Raw genomic sequence first — 19,169 nt, forward strand, 5'->3', positions numbered from 1 at the left:
AACTCAAAAAATATCCTGGTATGGGTCCAAAAACTGAGTGAACCGGCATCTCTTTAAGTGCTTCAATAAGTTCAACAGCATTAGTTTAGTCAACAGTTTTAAACAAGAGCATGTCTGATAAAAATTTAGAGTCACTCAGAACCTTTATGAACAGAACAAGAGATCCAGCAAAATTAAAATAAATCTGAGCCAATATCCCTCTTGCTTCAACAGCTCTTTGTGGATGGTTCTCAGATGCGATCTCTTTAAGCACATGTACTATTGCAGGCAACCTATCCATAATATTGTGACATGCTATGTGCATACAGGCCCAACATGTATCACTTAGCTGTTGGAGTTCCCTTGGTACACCAACAAACATCTCCCGCTGCACTTGCAGCCATTTGTTATGTACATTAGACCCCGATGCTATCCAGGGATGAGATCTGTACCAGTCACTGTGGAAGCTTCTCCTGGCTCCTTCCTGGGGGTCTTAGGGAAACTCTCTGGCATTGGCTGCACTGGCACCATGCACCTGGACTTGGATACGTCTAGAAGAATGAGAGGAGGAACGATTCACACCGCATTACATCTAAACTAATTATACCATATAACAACTAGTAAAAACCTAATCAATTTGAAACTATCATTGATTAGTTATAACCATCAGACTGTGTTAACACAAACTAACATTTTAGCCTGGGAGAGTATTTTTTAGGTTCATTTGTTTAATTCTGGAATTTAACCTGAGCAATAAATGTAAAAAACTCTGTCCCACCTCATCACACTTTCACACTTAAGTTTCCCCAAATATTCATATTTAAGCAAACATGAATATTCATTTGAAGAAGTCTAAGCAATGTCTCTTAAATACACCTTATAGCAAAATATGAGTTTTTGTCATTTGCTGTTCTTATTAATATGTAACTTAATATACTAAGCAACAACAGAACTAACGTCAGACCTAGCTAACATTAGATGTATAGTTAGATGTATATAGCGAAATAATGCTCTTCAACCTGATTTTTATCATCTCATAATCAGCATCGCAACTCTACTACCACTGTGCTTTCATTATACTTTAATTTCTTGATAGATAATCAGTTTTTACCTCTTTCATCCTGTCTCCTTTCCTCCCGACTCCAGGCTCCCTGGCTTCGCGCCACTCAGTTTTCCAAACAAGTCAGTCTCTTGCCGCTATGACGCAATCTCGTGCTGCGTTCAATGCAGTAGGACATTGGAGATTCACGCTCGTAAATGTCAAATTGGCCGTAACTTTTAATTTGTTGCTGCTAACTGGGGTGGCAGGTGGGGTGGCAGGGCTTTCTTTTAGGGTGGCATTTGCCACCCTATGCCACCCCAGTAGATCCGCCCCTGACTACAGAAAATCTGCATCTTCAAAAGGAATAATTTTACACAAGATTAGTTTGGCAGCTCACAATGTCAGAGTTCTGCTACAAAAGTAAACTCAGACCAGGCTTGAAGACTAAAAGTTTATGACAAAGCATTAGTTAGAAAGTATGAATCTGGTTAGAAAGACAAAGATGCATGGCAGGAATGATGTGAGGCTGCATTATGGGCAATATAATTTGGGGGGGCTTGTGTTAATTGTGACCACTCATTCAAATTTATACAAATACAGACCTGCATCACTGTGTGATTTCAAGTTATTATTAGTAAATAAAGATATTATCGTCTTAAATATTCTACTTCTTTTTAAAGGCTGAAAAACTGTTTACAGACCATAAAGCTGAAACCATGACAATGCCTGAAATGACCATGAACTCCTCTGTTTACCAAAGTATTCTAGAGTCAAATGAGACCATCCACCATCTAAAGCTTGGCTGAAATTCTGTCATTCAACAGGACAATAACCTACAACAGCAGCAAATCTGCAAGAGAATGGGGGGAAGAAAACAAGACCTCAGGTTGAGCAACCAAAAGGAGTTCAGACTTTCATCAGGAGTAGCAGGATTTGGCATTGACAAACCTGCCAAAATCAGCTCGAGACCAAAAGTATACAGATACGCGTTGGTGTGCAACATTGTGTGTCTTTGAGAATTAAAGTAGCTGTCGGTATCCTGGTGTACCATCCAGGCAGAAGCAAAGTTTGTGAAGACATAATTAATGAGACATGTATAAATAAAAGTGCTCAGAAGACGGTTTGTAGATTTGAGTAATGAGCTTATGGTTTATAGATTTTAATGACATTTAGTTCCACCACAGCTACAGCAGGCATGCCTATATCTGGGCAACTAACACCAAAACAATCAGATGAACAGAGCAGAGGGAAAACAGTATTTCTAACCTTGGGCTGAACTCCCCCCCTTTAAGTTGTTCCTAACATCTCCTGGCATCCGCTCGACTGCCTCCGAGTCTAATGAGCCTGTTGGTGAAAGAAAGGCTAGCCCAGCTGGACGATCAGGTTTCCGCCTTCACAAAGGCCGGCAACACTAAGCTTCAGACATTAAAATCTCTAGTTTGAACCAGCTGTAGGGAGGAGGGTAACACTGCCCGATGAACTAAAACTGTACAAAATCAAAGAACTCGATCGTCTCGATCGATCACTGAGCTACAGTTCCATTCATAACCGAACAGCAGATAACAGCAAAGTGTCAGTTTGTTTTATAAACATGTTCACAGCGGGCTCCCTGATGGAAAATAAAGACCTGCCCTGATATTTCCGCTTACCGAGTATTTGCTCTTCTTGATGCACAGAAAGACTTTTTTCTTAAACTCTGGCAGCTTGTGATAGGCTCGGTCGTTGGCTTTCACCTTCCAGGTGACCTCTGGGGACAGAAAAAAAAGACACCATTAGAAAAATTAAATCAGTGAACCACAGAATAAATCAGACTGCTGTTAATAACTGGAATTTTTTTGGAACATTTCTGGAATAATTTGACATTTAGAATAAGCTAGGGTAAACCATGCTCTGTATATAAAAGATGGCCGACATGTTTTTTTTTGAAGACAGACGTGAGAGCGAAGCTAAGTTATCTGCTAATGCAGCAGTTAGCAGGAGGCACTCAAAAATAAAACTGATATTTGCTAACTGGTTCAAAGTAACATACAAATAAAATACTGGAACTGTACTCAGCAAATCTGCAGCACAGACCAGTAAGATGTGGTTTGTACAATGAACTGCACAGCAGCAAATATTTGCTTTATAAATGGCCTTTAAAAGGCTCCAAAAAGCAGTTCAGCCACTTGAATTAGTGGACGTGGGGCCTAGCAGACAGCTAATGGCTAAAAGTACCCGTTTCAGCACTCGCCTGTCAATCAAAGAGGCCACACCCCAAAATTTAAACCTTAATCAATTCTTATGGGTGAGATATATTTAAACCAGAATGTCACTAATATATATACACATCTTATACATTGACTGTAATGCAACCAATGGCACATCCAAGACAAATTAATCTCATTTCACTAAAATCTGATCAACACTCTTTAACAGCAATTATTATGAAACTGGAAAACTGCCTGTAAAATGACTAATAAATAAATAAATAAATCATTGTACACCTCGAGTGACTCACCCTGGGGTCTTGCCTCCTCTGGGGGTTGTGGGGGTCTTGGCTGAACTTCTTCTTCCTCTTCAGAGCTTTCTTCCGCTAATTCGTCATCCGTCTCGTCGTCACTGTATGGCATGACCTCATCGTTGGGCCCCAGGGAACCCTGGGAGTCAGCGTGCGGCCGACTCATCTCGGCGTGTCAGTTATTGCTGAGAAAGGAAGAAGAGATTAATACAGATTAATACAGACAAAATGTAAATAGCACTGAGTTCACATTGCAATCATTAGATTGTCTCTGAGAAGTCAATCCAACAACTACGATTTCTAAGATGCGCCTGGTGACTCTTTCCGTCTGATGCATCAACTCCAGATGTTTGTGACTTTTAGTGACAATTGTTCTCTTCATTGCCAAGAATGACTGATATCCCAGCTTTGGTGATCATCTGACTTTTGCTCCAAAGATTCAGTTTAACTCCATCAGCCTGTAATTTATTAGTACTAGTAATAACAACCACCTGCATACTCAACATATGTACTCAACACGCCTGATGGGCCTCGTAGATTTGCTCCTAATACTCTGTCTTACGCTCACTCATGCAAACATAAATTCTCTCACAATTTAAAGACAAAAATCTTGCTTTTCTTTATGATGTTTTCTAGCTCTCTTTCTGCTCTGCAGTGGTTGAGGAGATGAACAATGCAGCATCCATCTTTTCCGTGGACTCAATAAGGAGTTCAAAAACCCACAAAGGCAAACAGGGAGCTTAAACAGAGTGCGGCACAAAGACAGAACAGCGCCCAGTTCACCACAGGATGCAGTAACTCTACACAACCAGCAGGAAAATCACTTAAGTGATTAAAGAGTTTGTTTAGAGAAAAGAAAGGTCACATTTTATGAATAACTTTGAAAAAATTTTTTTTTTTGCATAGATGCTGGATAAAAGCTGGTGTAGCTGCCATGCCACGCCACCACTCATCTGTGAAGTTGCATTTTGAAGTGTGGAGCATTTGGAGCGTCGCCACCTTTGAGTTTTTTCAGATGTGACGTCAGGAAACATGAAAGCGCTCCTACGATGGCACAAGCATTATGTGGACTGTAAAAATTTATATAAACTCATCCACTGTAATGAAAACATCCAATTCATGGCTGCTATGATGGGTGGGGGGGTATCCCAGCTGCCACAGGGTATCCGGAGGTGAGCAGCTGAATCTTTAAATATACATCTGGCTCCAACTGGCAGAACAACACAAACTTGTTTCACAGCAGGAAAGCTGGACACCCCGTGTCATTAATACACAACAAAGTGACACAAATGAACAGCCGCACTTCAGGTTTACTTCTCGCTGTCACAAAACACGTAAACATGATGCAGTGTGATGACGCTGCAAGCGCTGTGTAACAAATGGACACGCACACACATCTAAGGAATGCAATCACGCCCTCCTCCTCCTCACCAACCTCTGCGTGCACAAAGCACCAGCTTTTTATAGCAGTGTTTTTTTAAAGCAGCAACCTGACACGACGCATGGGGTGAAAGGTGAATCCAGTGTCCCGTTTCAGATTCACAGATGAAGAGAAACCTGACTCACACACGGTACATTTATCAAGAGAAAAACCAAAACTCTAATCCTGTCATCCAGTTTCTCTGATTTCACAGATTTGGTGCGACTGGAACCTCGAACAGCAGATCTACAAATCTGAAACTAATGTTTTAAAAGCTTCTCTGAAGACCAGCTGTGATTGTGGGACACTTTACAAGAAGCCCAGCCCAGCTCCTCTCCAAGATCATCAGTGAGCCACCCCATTGTTCTGGGCCACATCACAACCCATCTATCCTGAGCTACTGCTGAAAATTACTCCATGGAGCACCAGCTACTGCTAAGAACAGTTCCTCACAAAAGATCTGTTTGTTTTTTTCTTCACAGGTTTCCTAAAAACTTCAGTTTCCGGCTGTTATGAGTTATTGAAGCACATCTTCAGTGATGGGCCAGTGGGCTACAACAACAGGCAGAATGGAAAACAGGATAGCCATAAAGACAAAAACATATTTCAGGAGAATTTTAGTTTCTCTCAGCAGAAAGAAATTTAAGAAGTTATATTAATTTATATCATTTTGCTCACTTTTCATGGTTTCTAATATGGCTCTGTGTGTCTCCTTCACACTGAACAGGACGAGCTACAGGATGAGCCGTCTCAGGAAAATATAGTTAGTTTGGATGAAGTAGCAACCTTCAGGGCTGAAATCATTCTTCAGAGCAGAAATAAACATGTTCACAGCCTGGTACAAAATGATTTCGGTTTCTATAGTGAGTTTACCCTTTGTGACCGCTGTTAACGGGGGATTTAAGAAACAAAACTCATCCATTTACATTACATTAAGAATTAAAATGCTAATATATGGTGGTGAGGGTTTAAAGCTAAAGTTGAGGCTTCAAAATATCCAAAATATTAATATTCTGCGTATCCAAAATATCTGACACGTGACATCCACAGACAGCCTGAAGATGGACTCGGCTGCTGTGACGTCTCCCACTGGTTTGTGAAGTCTCGTCCTGAAGCCTCGATTTCTGCTGTCGCCGGTCTGAACCTAAAACTGCACGCTCACTTGTGACTGATAAGTCATAAGCCAATGAGCTTGTGGTATCAAACCACAGATAACAGTCCATTTTGAAACACGGTTTAACCAAGATTTGCAAAATCTCAGTCCCCCAAAATGAGTGTAGACGCTTTCCTGCTGAGCTCCTGCGCTCAGAGGTCGTCGGAAAGCCGTTTTCCTTTAGACTTCCAGAGGACAGAAACTCTCGGCTCTCACAGCTATCGCCCTCTGGTGGCCCTCAGATAAGCTGTGTCCATGGCTGATATGCGTGACATCATGTGTCAACTTCCATCTTTTATTCATAGTCTATGATTTGCGTGGCCAAATTTTGTTTGATCAACAAACACGAATAATTAAAATCCTTTTTGAGGAAAAGCTTTGAGTTGACGCTCATGTTTCGCCCCTCTTTGTGGCTTTGTGCAACACCTCGTGTCATCTCCGCAGCAGAGGAAATGTGCAAAGTTAGCATGACCCATAGAGTCACAGTGTCCGAATAAACTGGTTAAGGTTATAAACCAGATTTATAATATTAATTCACATCTTTTGTGCCTTCTTGTCTCAGCTTTAAAGAGTTGTAGCCGTTTCGTGGGAACGCTCTCAGACAGCAGCAGTTCCTGGTTAACAAGCTCAGGTTGGCACTTTCTATCAGCTCGAGGTTTCATGGTGTGATGGAGTCCATTAGCACAGCTGATAAGGTTCATTAATCTGGTTTCCAAAACCAAACAAAAAGCACCAAACAATGCCAGCAGACACACACACACACACACAGTAAACAGAGCTGAGCAGCACCTTCGATACTGAAGGAGGTCAAAGTTCAGTCCACAGTCTGTGCTTTGAATTCATATTAATGATTTTTTCTCTACAAACAAAAGTCGCATTATAACAACCCCATGAATAAATCACTGACCGCTAGATTTCACCTAACATATTCAAAGCCTTGGCCACACCCTGATGCTGGGACCAATGAGGCCTTCGTTAATATGTTTTCTTTCTCCTGAGCTTTTTATGACACGTCAGCATGTCTGCCACAAAACTGCCCCACCGGAAAAATGACACCGCAAGCTTGTACCAGCTTTTCCTGCATTCCCGTTTTGAATGAGAGCCACACAGCGGCATTCCTGCCCACTTGTTGGGCATGAAAATCAAGTTCTGGCGTTACTGCAGTCACCGGATATTCTGTGATTATTTTTTCTCTTTAAAGTGTAGTAACACATCCATTAGTTTAAGGGTTTCTAAATCAGACTGGACGTTGCGTCTCAGTGTGTTTGTCACCTTTATTTCCACAGTAAGTGTTCAGGTAATAGGAAACGTTCACTTGCTCGCAACTGCTTGCCCAATTCTGTGTTTTTCCAGCTGACACTTTTATTTATTATCAGCCCAGGGCTAAAATTAAACCTTAATCACGCTTTCTTTGCCAGATCCTCGGCACCGTCTAAGACCTCTGTGCTTTACAAAGAGCAGGAACACATCTCAGCTCGCCGTATTTCACAACTTTAATTAACAGTTACAGGAAGGTTTCCACCAACAACTCATTAGTGCACACACACACACACACACACACACACACACACACACACACACGTTTAACACAGTATGATCTATTTTAGGCACCACCATGTACTGTGTATAAAAGGTGGTCTGTAAGCAACAATGCCGTCTCCTCCTGCTTTGGACCCACATTTTGAAGCTCACCGTTGGCCCTCTGGTAGCTGTATATATAAATATATGGACTTACAGGTGTGCATGTTTCAGACCCGATCTTCCTGTAAAGGTTCGTTTCTATTCAAGCTTTGAGTGAGGGAGCCATGTATGATAACAAGCCTGAACACGAACACTGGGAGAGAAGAACAATGGGCTTTGAACAGGACAATCAGACTCGACGTTCAAGCTGTACTCAAACACACCAGGACGAGAGTCACTGGTTGAAAATCTCTTTTACCAGAAAAGCTGCCAATATTCAAACACAACGCCACGCCAAAGGACACACAAAGCCAAACAAAGCCGTGTGTCACACCTGCATTCATGCAAATATTCTTAAAGACTCACTTGCAGGTATGCACGCTATCAAAACAACTTCAGATATAGAAATTTAAAGCTTCTGGAGTTCTTGTTGCAGCATCTGCTGCTGCTTTATAAAAGGTCATCCTCCTCCAGGCCATCACTGTGAAATAACTGGAGATTCAGGTTTTGGCAGGATATCCAGACCAAGACTTCCGACATGTCCACCGCAGCTGATGTTACAAGATGCCTCCAGCTACTCCTTGTATAGTAAATGAATATATATGTGGTTCTAAAGACATGCTCTAACAGACTATCTTCCCTCAAAGCCACCTCAGGGGTCACGGAACAAAAAGATCTCCAGCCGAGGCTCAAACTCCAGGAGAAATGAGATGTTTCTGTCAGATCATAACCAGGGGGCAAAACGCTCAATCGGATTCATGTGGAAACTTTAAACGAGAGCTCTCCAGCGCTGTGATGCCAAGATAAATTATTATATAAGATAATGAGATAAATTCAAAACAAATCATTCAGTCGATGCAAAAAAGATGCAAAGAAAAAAAATAAAAACATTGGTCATATGAAAAAAACCTCTCTGTAATTTTATAGAGTTGCAAATAAGCTGCTTTCCCTGAAGTTTCCCCTCCTCATCAGCCATTCACAATTCATGTCAAAATTACCATAAATATCCTGCTACTGCACTGAACTGGATCCTGTTACAGCGACAAGTTTTGGGAAATAATAATGTCCCGATTTTCTGATAAAAACGATCACTCAGATAAATTATATCAAAATCTGAGGATTCAGACCGCTCGAAATGCTTCATGTTCACTTCTTTTGATGGCGCTGGTGTCAGACTGTCTCATGTAACAGTTTCCTTAACACAGCATTTTATGTGTCTCATATCTACTGATTTACAGGGAAAAAAAAGGTCCACGTTTGAAGGCTGGAGGTCTTTTAGCTATAGATTCGTTCCATACTTCTCTGTTAGTGTTACAGGAAGATGAAGATGTGGGTTAAAGTTTTGTTTTTTTTTTTTCCAAAGCTCCACACTTTTGGCTCAACAACAAACCTGCTGCAGGGGAAATGAAACGCCTTCATAATCTTTGTGTGCATCACAATTTGTGTTTCCTGTTTCTGCTGTGACTCTGAGGTGGCTGTTCAGATCTTCTGTTTATGAGGAGCAGCCAATCAAGAAGAAAAAGGTTGTCTTAAAGAGGCAGTTTGGGCCGTGCCCAGGAACAGTATCAAACTACTCTGCTGCAGCCCGAGCCAACAACTCGTCTAATTGACCTAAAGGAAAAAAATGGGAAGTCATCCGAGCAAGAAAGCAGCTTCATTAAAAAAAAAAAAAACAAAAAAAAACCACATTCATCCGTTTTCCTTCCTGAGGGCTCAGCCCTGCCCTGCAGGTAAAGACCAATGGGAGGCTGAGAGGCAGCCGCACCACAAGGATCACCTGTCAGAAAGCAGATTTGGTGCCTGTCCCAGGACATCCCCATAGCAACCAGAAGGTGCAGGGAGGGAGGAGGTGGGGAGGGATTTGCAGAGTGGGACAGGGGAGAGCATACCTGAGTGACGACAGTGAAACCTGAGGAGGGAGGAGGAGCAGCGCTCGGTCAGACGGCTCAGGTGAGCGGGCAGCTTCAGGGAAGTAAAACAAGAAGCACGAGATTGTGCAGATCTGCATTTTCGGAGCCTCAAATATTAAATTTACATTTGAAATACTGTGTTTTGTATTCACTGTGACCTGTGCAGGAAGCCGTTCTCATACAGATCCATATTAATCTTAAAAAGATACAGAATTCAGTGTTTGTTTAATTCATCTTTTTTTTTTTTTTTAGCCTGTCATGTGTGGCATTTTTCGGAATGATGATCCGAATGCACTGATGTACCAAACATATTTGCTTTAACGAGAACAGCTCTAAAAGTTTCTATAGGCTGTTCTTGTTAATGTTTGTATTTTTATTTATTTATTTATCTTTTTATTTAGTTATTTATGTTTAATTCATCTTAAAAATTATTGATAATTTATTTGGGTGCCAATTTGTAAACAAACTAAGTGTTTAAAATCACAGTGTGATGACAGCTGGAAATGCATCTACATTTTGGAGCTTTGCAAACAGGCTTCACCAGAAGTAGTTATGCAGGGCCTGCAGCATTAAGCTTGAAAAACAACACAGTATCTTCACATCAGGGTCTGCATGCACGAGATGTTTGATGCACTTCTGCACGTGTGAATTAAAGTTAAAGTCGGCTGAGGGGGAAAGAAAAAAATCTCAGGATGTGGAGTTATAAAGACACCAGCCTGATGTTAAAGCCTCCAGGCTACATCAGGCTCTGCTACCATGATACACCACTAGCTCCATTGCATTTTGGGTAATGTAGGCCTCAGGCTTTGAAAAGGAAAAATGCACAACAGCTTCTGTTGTAACTGTCCAGGTCCGTGAGATTTGCAGTTCTGCTGAGCCCTGATCCACAAAACTGAGTCGCTTGATCCTTAAATTTTGACCTAAACCTAATTTAACTGCATGGAGGTCATTTCTGCCAGCAAAGAGACAAAGGGTCAGTGAGCTGATGTCTGCAATAAAGGTGGGAAACATGAACAATGGCTGCCTGTTCTCTGCAGATCATCCTGCAGAGTCACTCTGTGATCCAGCACTCGCCGTATTCCTGCTTCATTAACATCTCCTTTAGTACTCCAGCCTTTTTCCTTTTTTTAAAGCCTTTCAGGCATTGCATTACAAGATTCACAAGGTTACTTATTTAAACACACACACACACACACACACACACACACACACACACGTTCACCAATAATTAATTGTTTACATTCAGTCCCCACAGTGAGGCCAGTCACTTTATTTCTGCTGTGGACTGAAAACATTCGGTTTGACATTAAATCAGCTTTTACTTCCAGGTATTTACATCTGGATCTGACCCACAGTTCAGAAGGTCGCACCCTTTGTCTGAAGCAATGTGACTGACAGGTGTGTTTTGCTGCCCAGGTGTGTCCTGTTGCATCGATTATTCAAACAATAAATAGTGCTGAATGTCTACGCTCAAGTTCAGATTTGCCTGTGCAAACTGTGCAGAGGAGTAACCAATATGAAAAGCAGGGAGTCGTCTGTGGGTGAGAAACAAGCAGCTGTGAAGCTGAGAGAAGATCGAAAAATCAACCAGAGCCATGAACAAACATCGGCCACAGCCAGTAACGCTTAGAAGGTCCTGAAGAAGAAAGTCGTCTCTGGCGTGCTAACAGATATCGAACCGAGGAAACATTGTAAGTGCTGCATCAGCAACAACCTCCAGAGGGCAGGGGTGCTGTTCACAGGAGACTTCATGAACTTCACCAGAACATGTGAACCACTAAAGAGCCAGAAGAACAGGAAGCTCAGAGAGAAGCCTCAGAAACTATGGGACAGTTTTATGGACTGATGAGACAAAGATGAACCTTTAAGGTTTGGAGAAAGAAAGGATCTGCTCATGATCCCAAACATCTTCACTGATGGTGTCTGAACTCAGAAGTCTATAAAAGTCTTTTATTTTTATTTATTTATTTATTTATTTTTCCCCACACAATCTTTAATTTTGCAGATATTGTCAATATCTTAAGTTTAACAAGTGGCTAACTATTTGGTTTACTTACTTGCACTCTTTCCTGTTTCTTTTTTCTATTTTCTCTCCTTTTTTTCCCCCCCCTTTCTTCTTCTTCCTCTTTCCCTTTCTCTTTTCTTTCTCTTCTCTTTTCTATTTCTTAAGCCTGTCATTTCTGGCACAATTTGATAAATAGCATGTTAAAAATAATTCAAATAAAATAAAGGATTACACAGTAACAAGAGGAGCCTATAGAGAACCTATAGAGCTCATCTTGAAATAGCAAATATGTTTGGCACAACAATGCATTCAGATCACAGTTCTGCTTGCAAGATCTGCCAGACATGACATGCAAAAAAAAAAAAAAAAAAAAAAAAAAAAAACAAGTCTATAAAAAAAAAAAAAAAAACCTGGGAGATCCTTCATTAAATTAAATTTTGAAACAGTTTTTTTTAATATCTTCTCATTAATAAATAGTAAAAATTATTTGTGAAGCATTTTTTTTTTTTAGAAACATGCAATCACATGCACTTCATTCCTTAAAATTAAATAAAAATTAAAGCCGCAAGCGGCGATGATCGAGCCCTCGCACCCAAAGCATGTCGACCCACGGCGCGCTCGAGCTGTGCCGCGCTCGGAGGTTTTTTGAGCGTGATGGTGTACAGAATGTCTGTAACCGATTTCATCCATTTACGGGAAACTATACATTTTTCTCTCCACGGCCACGCCCTCTGGTGAAAACTCACCATTTTTAAAATTTAGATTCCTCCTGGTGTGCAGATAAGACAAAACAAATATGAAGTTGATAACTTCCAAAACCTCTGAGTTACTAAAGGAAGTATAAGGGCAGAAAATAGCTAAAATCAGCCATTTAATTCAAACTGGCGGACTTCCTGTTGGGTTTAGGGCATTGGACATGTTACATAGGTGTACCAAATTTCATATATGTATGTGAAACACAGCAGTGGGAATTGAACTAAAGGTGGCGCTGTAGAGCCATTTTGAAAGGGCCGTGCCTGAAACCATTAAAATACTTAAATTTTCACCAGACCTGAGTTTTTGAGCATGTTTAGGCCCTCAAAAAAGAAATTCATTTGCCTAAACGTCCAAAGCCATTACAATAGGGCCTTCAAACAGGTTGTGCTCGGGCCCTGATGATGCTGGTTGCTCTGCTGTTTGTTTCACGATGCTCTAAAAAGTTTAAATGAGTAACAGCTGACATGTCTGCACCTCCACACTGCTGGAATTAAACCAGCAACTCAGATCCGATATTCCCCCTCTGAGCATCTTCAGCTTTTCTGTTCTTTTGTTGGACAGTTTGCAAACACGGGCGAAATTCATCAATCTAGAAATGTTAGAAATCAGCCTGCATGGGTGTCAGGTTGTGTCTGTGAGGGCTGGCTCTTTACGGAGGTGAGATTCTCTGCCAGAGCCCCTGGGCAAAACACCGCACCACCACAGGTTCATTACTTCTGGGGATTAAGACACTGTTCCAAGTCTGCAGCAGGAATCACAGCAACAGGCGACCTCTCCAGCGTGCACCCCGCATCTCACCCTGTGACTGCTGGGATAGGCTCCACCCCCCCAAACCCTGAAAAAGGATACATGGCTCTTTTTCTTTAAATAACAAATGCACGCACCATGTTCATAACCTATGCAGTCAAATTATATTTGACTCGTGGTTTGCATCTGTTTTTCTTTCTGCACATGTGAGGAACCTCGAGATGACTCGAGGTCTGGGAAAAAACGTTTGACAGAAGTTGTTTTGGTTGGAGCGAGCGATGAGGAGGCCTCGGGGCATCGATCAATATTCTGCCACTATACGACCATATTCACCAATACACAGTCATAAATCTGCGCTCTTCATGACTGAGTAGGCCACACAGGAAAAATGAAAAATCATACACGTGTGTGTGTGTCACCAAAGTCGATGCTCGTGATGGAGCGATTAGTCTGTCATCAGCCATCTGTAGCAGAATTATGGTTTTATTTAAATTCTGCCTCAGAGGCTTTACAGATGTGTTTTTTTGTTCTTTTATTTGGTTGAAAATGTTTCATTTTAGTCCTGTTTCAGTCATTTTTGTGACTTTTGGTCTTTCTAAATCTTATAAATATGAGTGGTACTCATGAGGAGCATAAGTGAATAAACATGTAGAGTTAACAGAAGGACTCACAGTCACAGGAAAATCAATAAATGTCTGTGTTATTAAAGCCTCAGTCTGGTTTTAATGTTTGATGTGATCAAAGTAACAAAGATGCAAATTAAAGTGTTAAAAAGAAAAACTATTTTAGCTTTTTAAGTATAAAATATTTGTTTAGTTAGTTTAAATTTGCTTTGGAAAGTCTTATTTTTATTCCAGGGTGCAGATATCTAAACATAGAGTGTGCAAAGATAAAAAGCAGGTGGATTCACTTCCATGGTGACAAGAACACAAAGATGTGAGCCTCCCCATCACCCTATCTGTAAAAACGTTAAATGAGGAAACTCGATATCCCTGAATAAAGCAGCATCCCAAAGCACAGATAAACTCATCTCCTGGGCAGTCCAGACAAAAACCCTCAGACCCGTCTGGGTGTCTTCATGGAAAACAAAGAAAATTTAAAGCAGCCTTTGTGACGTCTTCGCCTCACATTGTCCTTCAGTCCATTTGCCTGTCAAGTCACAATTCAAATTTCTCCATCTCTGCTTTCAAGGTCAGAAATTTCCATAAGAAAAAAAAGAATATTTCCCTAATCAAAGAAACTCAAACTTGCTCGGTCTGCCGTGGAAGAGCTTCTCTGCGTGTTTATGGAAAAACATCCAAGATCCACTCTCACTCTCTCACACACACACACACACACACACACACACACACACACACACACACACACACACACACACACACACCTGAGGCTATCCAGGTGTGAACTGCAGCCAGGAGGTGTTTATGTAATGGGTGTATGTAAAGGGCTCCACTTGAAACCTCTTTTTTTTTTTTTTACTATCAAATGTTAAACTCCAGTGGACCGGGGGGGGGGGGGGGGGGGGGGGGGTGCTGTGAATGAGAATGAGCCCTAAAACAAACAAAAAGGCCGCTGGGTCGTTTCACCTTCCTACCTGTTGAGCCAGTTTCCTGTAAACTCAGGAGCTCGATATAAAAAAAAAAAAAAAAAAAAAAAAAGGTGAGTGGACTTCTTCAGAGAGAAATCCAGTCGCCTTTTTTTAAAGACTACTATGACTGAGAATCTACACAGACATATTTTCCTGTTATCTGTATGCGTCACCCAGCTGCTGGTTTAGTGCCTCTCTGCCTGCTCACAGCTGATGCGCATCTATCCCCAGCCTTATACGAGCACACAGCTACTGCATCAACATTTGCACCTATGGAACTGTCATATGAGCAAAATCTGTAACAGCTAAATAGGCATTTTGCCAAATGGCTGCTGGTGCTGCGTGGCTAGTTTATTGCAACAATTGTTTCCTTTATCCTGACTTTACTTGATGAAAACATCAAATTAAATGCAGTTTATTAATAGAACTGCACTAAATGTTTGTACTAAATGTCAACATACTTTGCTGTGTTAAACTGAAGAATCCACCCTGTTGATTTAAACCCAGTTTTCAGTTGTTGCGCACACCAGTGTGCTTCCAAATCATTGAATCTGACGTCTGAGGCACGCCGGACATGTTGAAGTCTTCTCCTGAGCGACGGCCATCACCAATATGAAGAAACTGCCGTAAAGCAAAACCATCACGGAGACTTTTTTTCTTTGTTAATGATTTGGACCAGAACTCCAGAAGCTACATATTTCACTGAAAACATAAAGGCTGTGTGTAACAGGTTTTTAAGAAGCAACGCACTTTTTTTCCCCTCTTGCTCCAAAATATTTTTACACAACGTCCTCACATTTATTATTAATACAGAAAAATATGCTCATTTTTAACAGCTGTAATTTCCCTTAGTCATCCTGGCATTTGATTGTGTAACAGATTTATTTCACCAGACTGGGAATCACAAATGTAACCTGAAATACAAGCAGCACATTTTTAAAAAATCATAATAAAGACAGGTCACCTATCCAAACATCCCAGCATTCGGGCCTGATCTGGGCTTTTTCCAACCTACAGCTCAATTACAGCGGAGGGGGGGTGCTGTGTTGTGCAGATGGGACCAATATAAGGTGGACAAGCGGCAAAGCTGAGGCCAACACACTCACCCTCCCTTAAAGCCATCAGTTAAGGCCAAAGTTGATCAGAAGAGAAACACAGAGATATATATATTATCTATCTAGCTGCTACCTGCAAATTTGTCAGATTTCAATGAGGAAAAGAAGAGTGTGACTGAAGAGGGAGCCGCTGCTGCTTTTTCACACAAGGTTTCCTTTTTGTTTGGTCAAAATCAGGTAACAAAAATAGTGAAATTAGCGACCCTGCTCCACTCAGACTGAAAAATCCTACTGATGCATCATCATGTGATCGTTTGTGAGGCTGCAGATTTATACTGAGTTTCCCTCAGCAAAAATTAATTACATTTTACAACCCAGAAATTCGGAAACAATCCAGACACATTTCAAATAAAACCAGCATTTAAAAAAAATATTTTTTAAGTAACCCAGAGCGATGCGTTTCCTATGATATGCAAATATATAACATCATATTTAACCGTCTCTTGGACAGGACAAAAAGCCAAGTATTTGAAAACGTCTCCCAGATCTGATTTTGCTTTTGCTTCCAGTCCTGCGGGACTTCTCGGCTGCGGATGAAATCAGTCCAGCACAGGCCCCGAGTCTTAATAAAAATGAGTAGCGTCTCTGTTCTGAGCCAGATTAAATCAATGAGGGTTTAAAACGAGGTCTCAGCGGAAACTTTCCACCGAGAGAGAGAAAAGGTGAGCTCTGCTGCAGCCGTCCAGGTGAAACTCAGGTCCTGCCCAATTATACACTTATAAAAAGCTCCATTTATACGAGTATATTTGTACTCAACTTACCTTTTTCCTCTTCAGATGAATATTAAAAAGGTGAATCCTGTTCTCAGTCGGTGTCCGGAGCGCTCCGCCGCCGCACCATGTTGTCAGCTTCTTCCTGATTATACCGTCTCTGGCAGCGGATCCCCGCCCTTCTTCCCCGGCTGCCTCACCTGCGTTGGCCCGCACAAACCTGCCGAACCGGTCTGATCTCCTCCAGCCCTGAAAACAACAGCAGGCAGCCCGTTAAAAACAACGCGTGGCATTCAGGATGTGTGGGGGGGTGGCTGCAGCTACGGAAGTGGGCGCGGAGGTGTTTTCTGGTCACGTGATCGGCAGGTATAGCGGCGTTTAATTGAATTCTTAATTAGACCAGGTGGCGGCGGCTGTATGCCAAAATAAATAAAAAAAAAACATTTTTAAGTCACTTTTATTGACTTTTCACTAGTTTGAGAAAAGTATGTAGAACAGCACACCTGAAAACATATTTAAAGTGATGGGCAAAGCGAGGCTTTCTGAAACACTGAACCGTTCGAAGCGAATTGTGTCGAGGGTTCGAAACAATCTGAAACACATCTCTGTAGTGACACCCAGTGGCTACTTTAGCTCAGTCCACATCTGTATAATGACGTTCACAGCAAATTTGGAAGTGTTAATTCAACTCCTAGGGAGTTGAATTAACACTTTCAAAGTGTCTATATTGGTCCACTCTAGATCGAGTTAAAATAACACTTTTGAAAGTGTTAAAGAGTTAACACTGTGATAGAGTTAAAACAACACTCTCAATAGTTGAAATCAGAATCAGAATCAGAATCAGAAGGTTTTTATTGCCATATGGGTGAACAGGTTCACAGCATTAGGAAACTGCTGCGGTACTTCGTGCTTACAGAAAAAAAAACAAATAAGTATAAAAACTATAAGACAATATACAAGTATACAAATTGCAAATATACAGAGATATTAGAGCTATAACTATAACACAATATTACAAAATTACAAAATATACAGTGCAGAGACTAATTAAAAGATAAAAGAATGTTAAATATATTCCACTAATATGTACATCAGTGCAGTCAGACAGGTGCATAGACATAGGGTCATCAGCGTTTGTGGAGGGTGGTGGTAACAGTCTTAGGGTTATTGTTCATGAGTCCAACAGCAGAGGGGAAGAAACTGTTCTTATGGCGGGAGGTTCTGGTCCGTAAATCTAACACACATCAGTGTTGAATTTACCTAACACCAGTGTGTAGTGTCAAAAGTTAACACCATATATCTGTTAATTTAACACTGAATAAGGTTTAAAATATATTAACTCAATGGAAAGTGTTAAATCAAAATCTGGATTTTCAAAATACTACTGGTAGTCAATTAATAATCCCAAATTCACTTCCAAAAACAAAAGATGCCACTTGAATTTACAAAGAAAACCACACAAGTTGCAGTTTGAATCCACCTGTATTTTAAACAAGCACACCACATAAAACACTGGCTTTGCAATAGCTACAACAGAACTCATAGAATATGGCAGTGTGGCACAATGTATGTTTTTTCACACATTTCATTAGAAAACTGCTTGTCATAGGGTCTGTAATAAACCATGTCCTTAACTGGAAACACAGAAAATGAATCTGCTCTCTCACTGATACAGTATGCATTGAAATGATCATCAAAATAAAGAGTGTCCACTCTGCAAGACAAAATGAAAGCTTGCTCATCATGTACAATGATGTTGGTGACTTTTCTGAAAATAGGAATTTCTGTTTTTGTTCCAGTACAAACAAACATACCAATCTGATATTCGGTTCCAAAGTTTTTCACCCAATTAGTGGTTGACACTTCACAGTATGTGCTTACATTAAAAGCAGAACTTAAAATCTCACCTCCGTCCAAGCTTTTAATAATTTTTGTCTTCACTGGACCACACTCGAATCTCTGAAAATCAAAATTCTCCCAGTGGTAAGCTAGCTGTCTCTGGTGTTGCTTAACCAATGCTTTTGTGATATTTTTGAAATTTTTCACTGATCTTTTAAAAAAATTATGTTTGGCCTCAAATCTCATGCACCATACACGAAGGAGTGGACCTATTTTTCTAATACAACGTGGATAATGTAGTATAAAATGACGCTTTGGAAGCAATCTTTTCTGTGGAAACAAAGATCTAAATAGCTTGTGGTGGTCCTTAATTAAGTGCTTCAAATAGTAAGTCATACCATTAGTTACAATGGGTGAAAACACAATATTCACAATCTGTATCAAGAGGAGCAGCAGATTCCAGTAACAGTTATTTCTTTCCAATACATCACCAAAAATAAGAGGAGCATTTCTCACAAGACACCAAGACTGAATTGCATTTAGTCCAAGATCCTTGCTAACCTCATCCATTTTCAACCCACTTGGCCTATTTTTTCTCTCAATATAACCATAGTTGAAACTTTGAATCCTCTGTGACAACGATTCCAAAGAAAGATACTTCTGGTTGACAAGGTACTAAAAGACAAGTTTGAGTTCGTACTGTACTACACCTTCAAGTAAATCGTGCA

General features: G+C 40.8%; 1 protein-coding gene across 3 annotated transcripts in view; it reads right to left on the bottom strand.

The window, feature by feature from the left end:
• atp8b1 (ATPase phospholipid transporting 8B1) overlaps positions 1-16,907 on the bottom strand; it is a 31,814-nt gene extending 14,907 nt beyond the window's left edge. The window contains exons 1-3 of one of the 3 annotated variants that reach the window (XM_030743255.1): positions 16,654-16,907; positions 3,519-3,703; positions 2,671-2,768 (exon numbers count right to left, since the gene is read on the bottom strand). In XM_030743255.1, the coding sequence (XP_030599115.1) occupies positions 2,671-2,768; positions 3,519-3,684 (264 nt within the window). In that variant the 5' untranslated portion in view covers positions 3,685-3,703; positions 16,654-16,907. Of the gene's footprint in view, positions 1-431; positions 531-1,090; positions 1,197-2,670; positions 2,769-3,518; positions 3,704-4,471; positions 4,644-16,653 lie in introns of those variants that run through there. The other 2 variants (XM_030743256.1, XM_030743257.1) reach the window with 2 other exon arrangements.
• Between the last annotated feature and the right edge of the window lie 2,262 nt (positions 16,908-19,169).

This window comes from Archocentrus centrarchus, chromosome 12 (assembly GCF_007364275.1).
Source record: "Archocentrus centrarchus isolate MPI-CPG fArcCen1 chromosome 12, fArcCen1, whole genome shotgun sequence".
Lineage (NCBI taxonomy): Eukaryota > Metazoa > Chordata > Actinopteri > Cichliformes > Cichlidae > Archocentrus > Archocentrus centrarchus.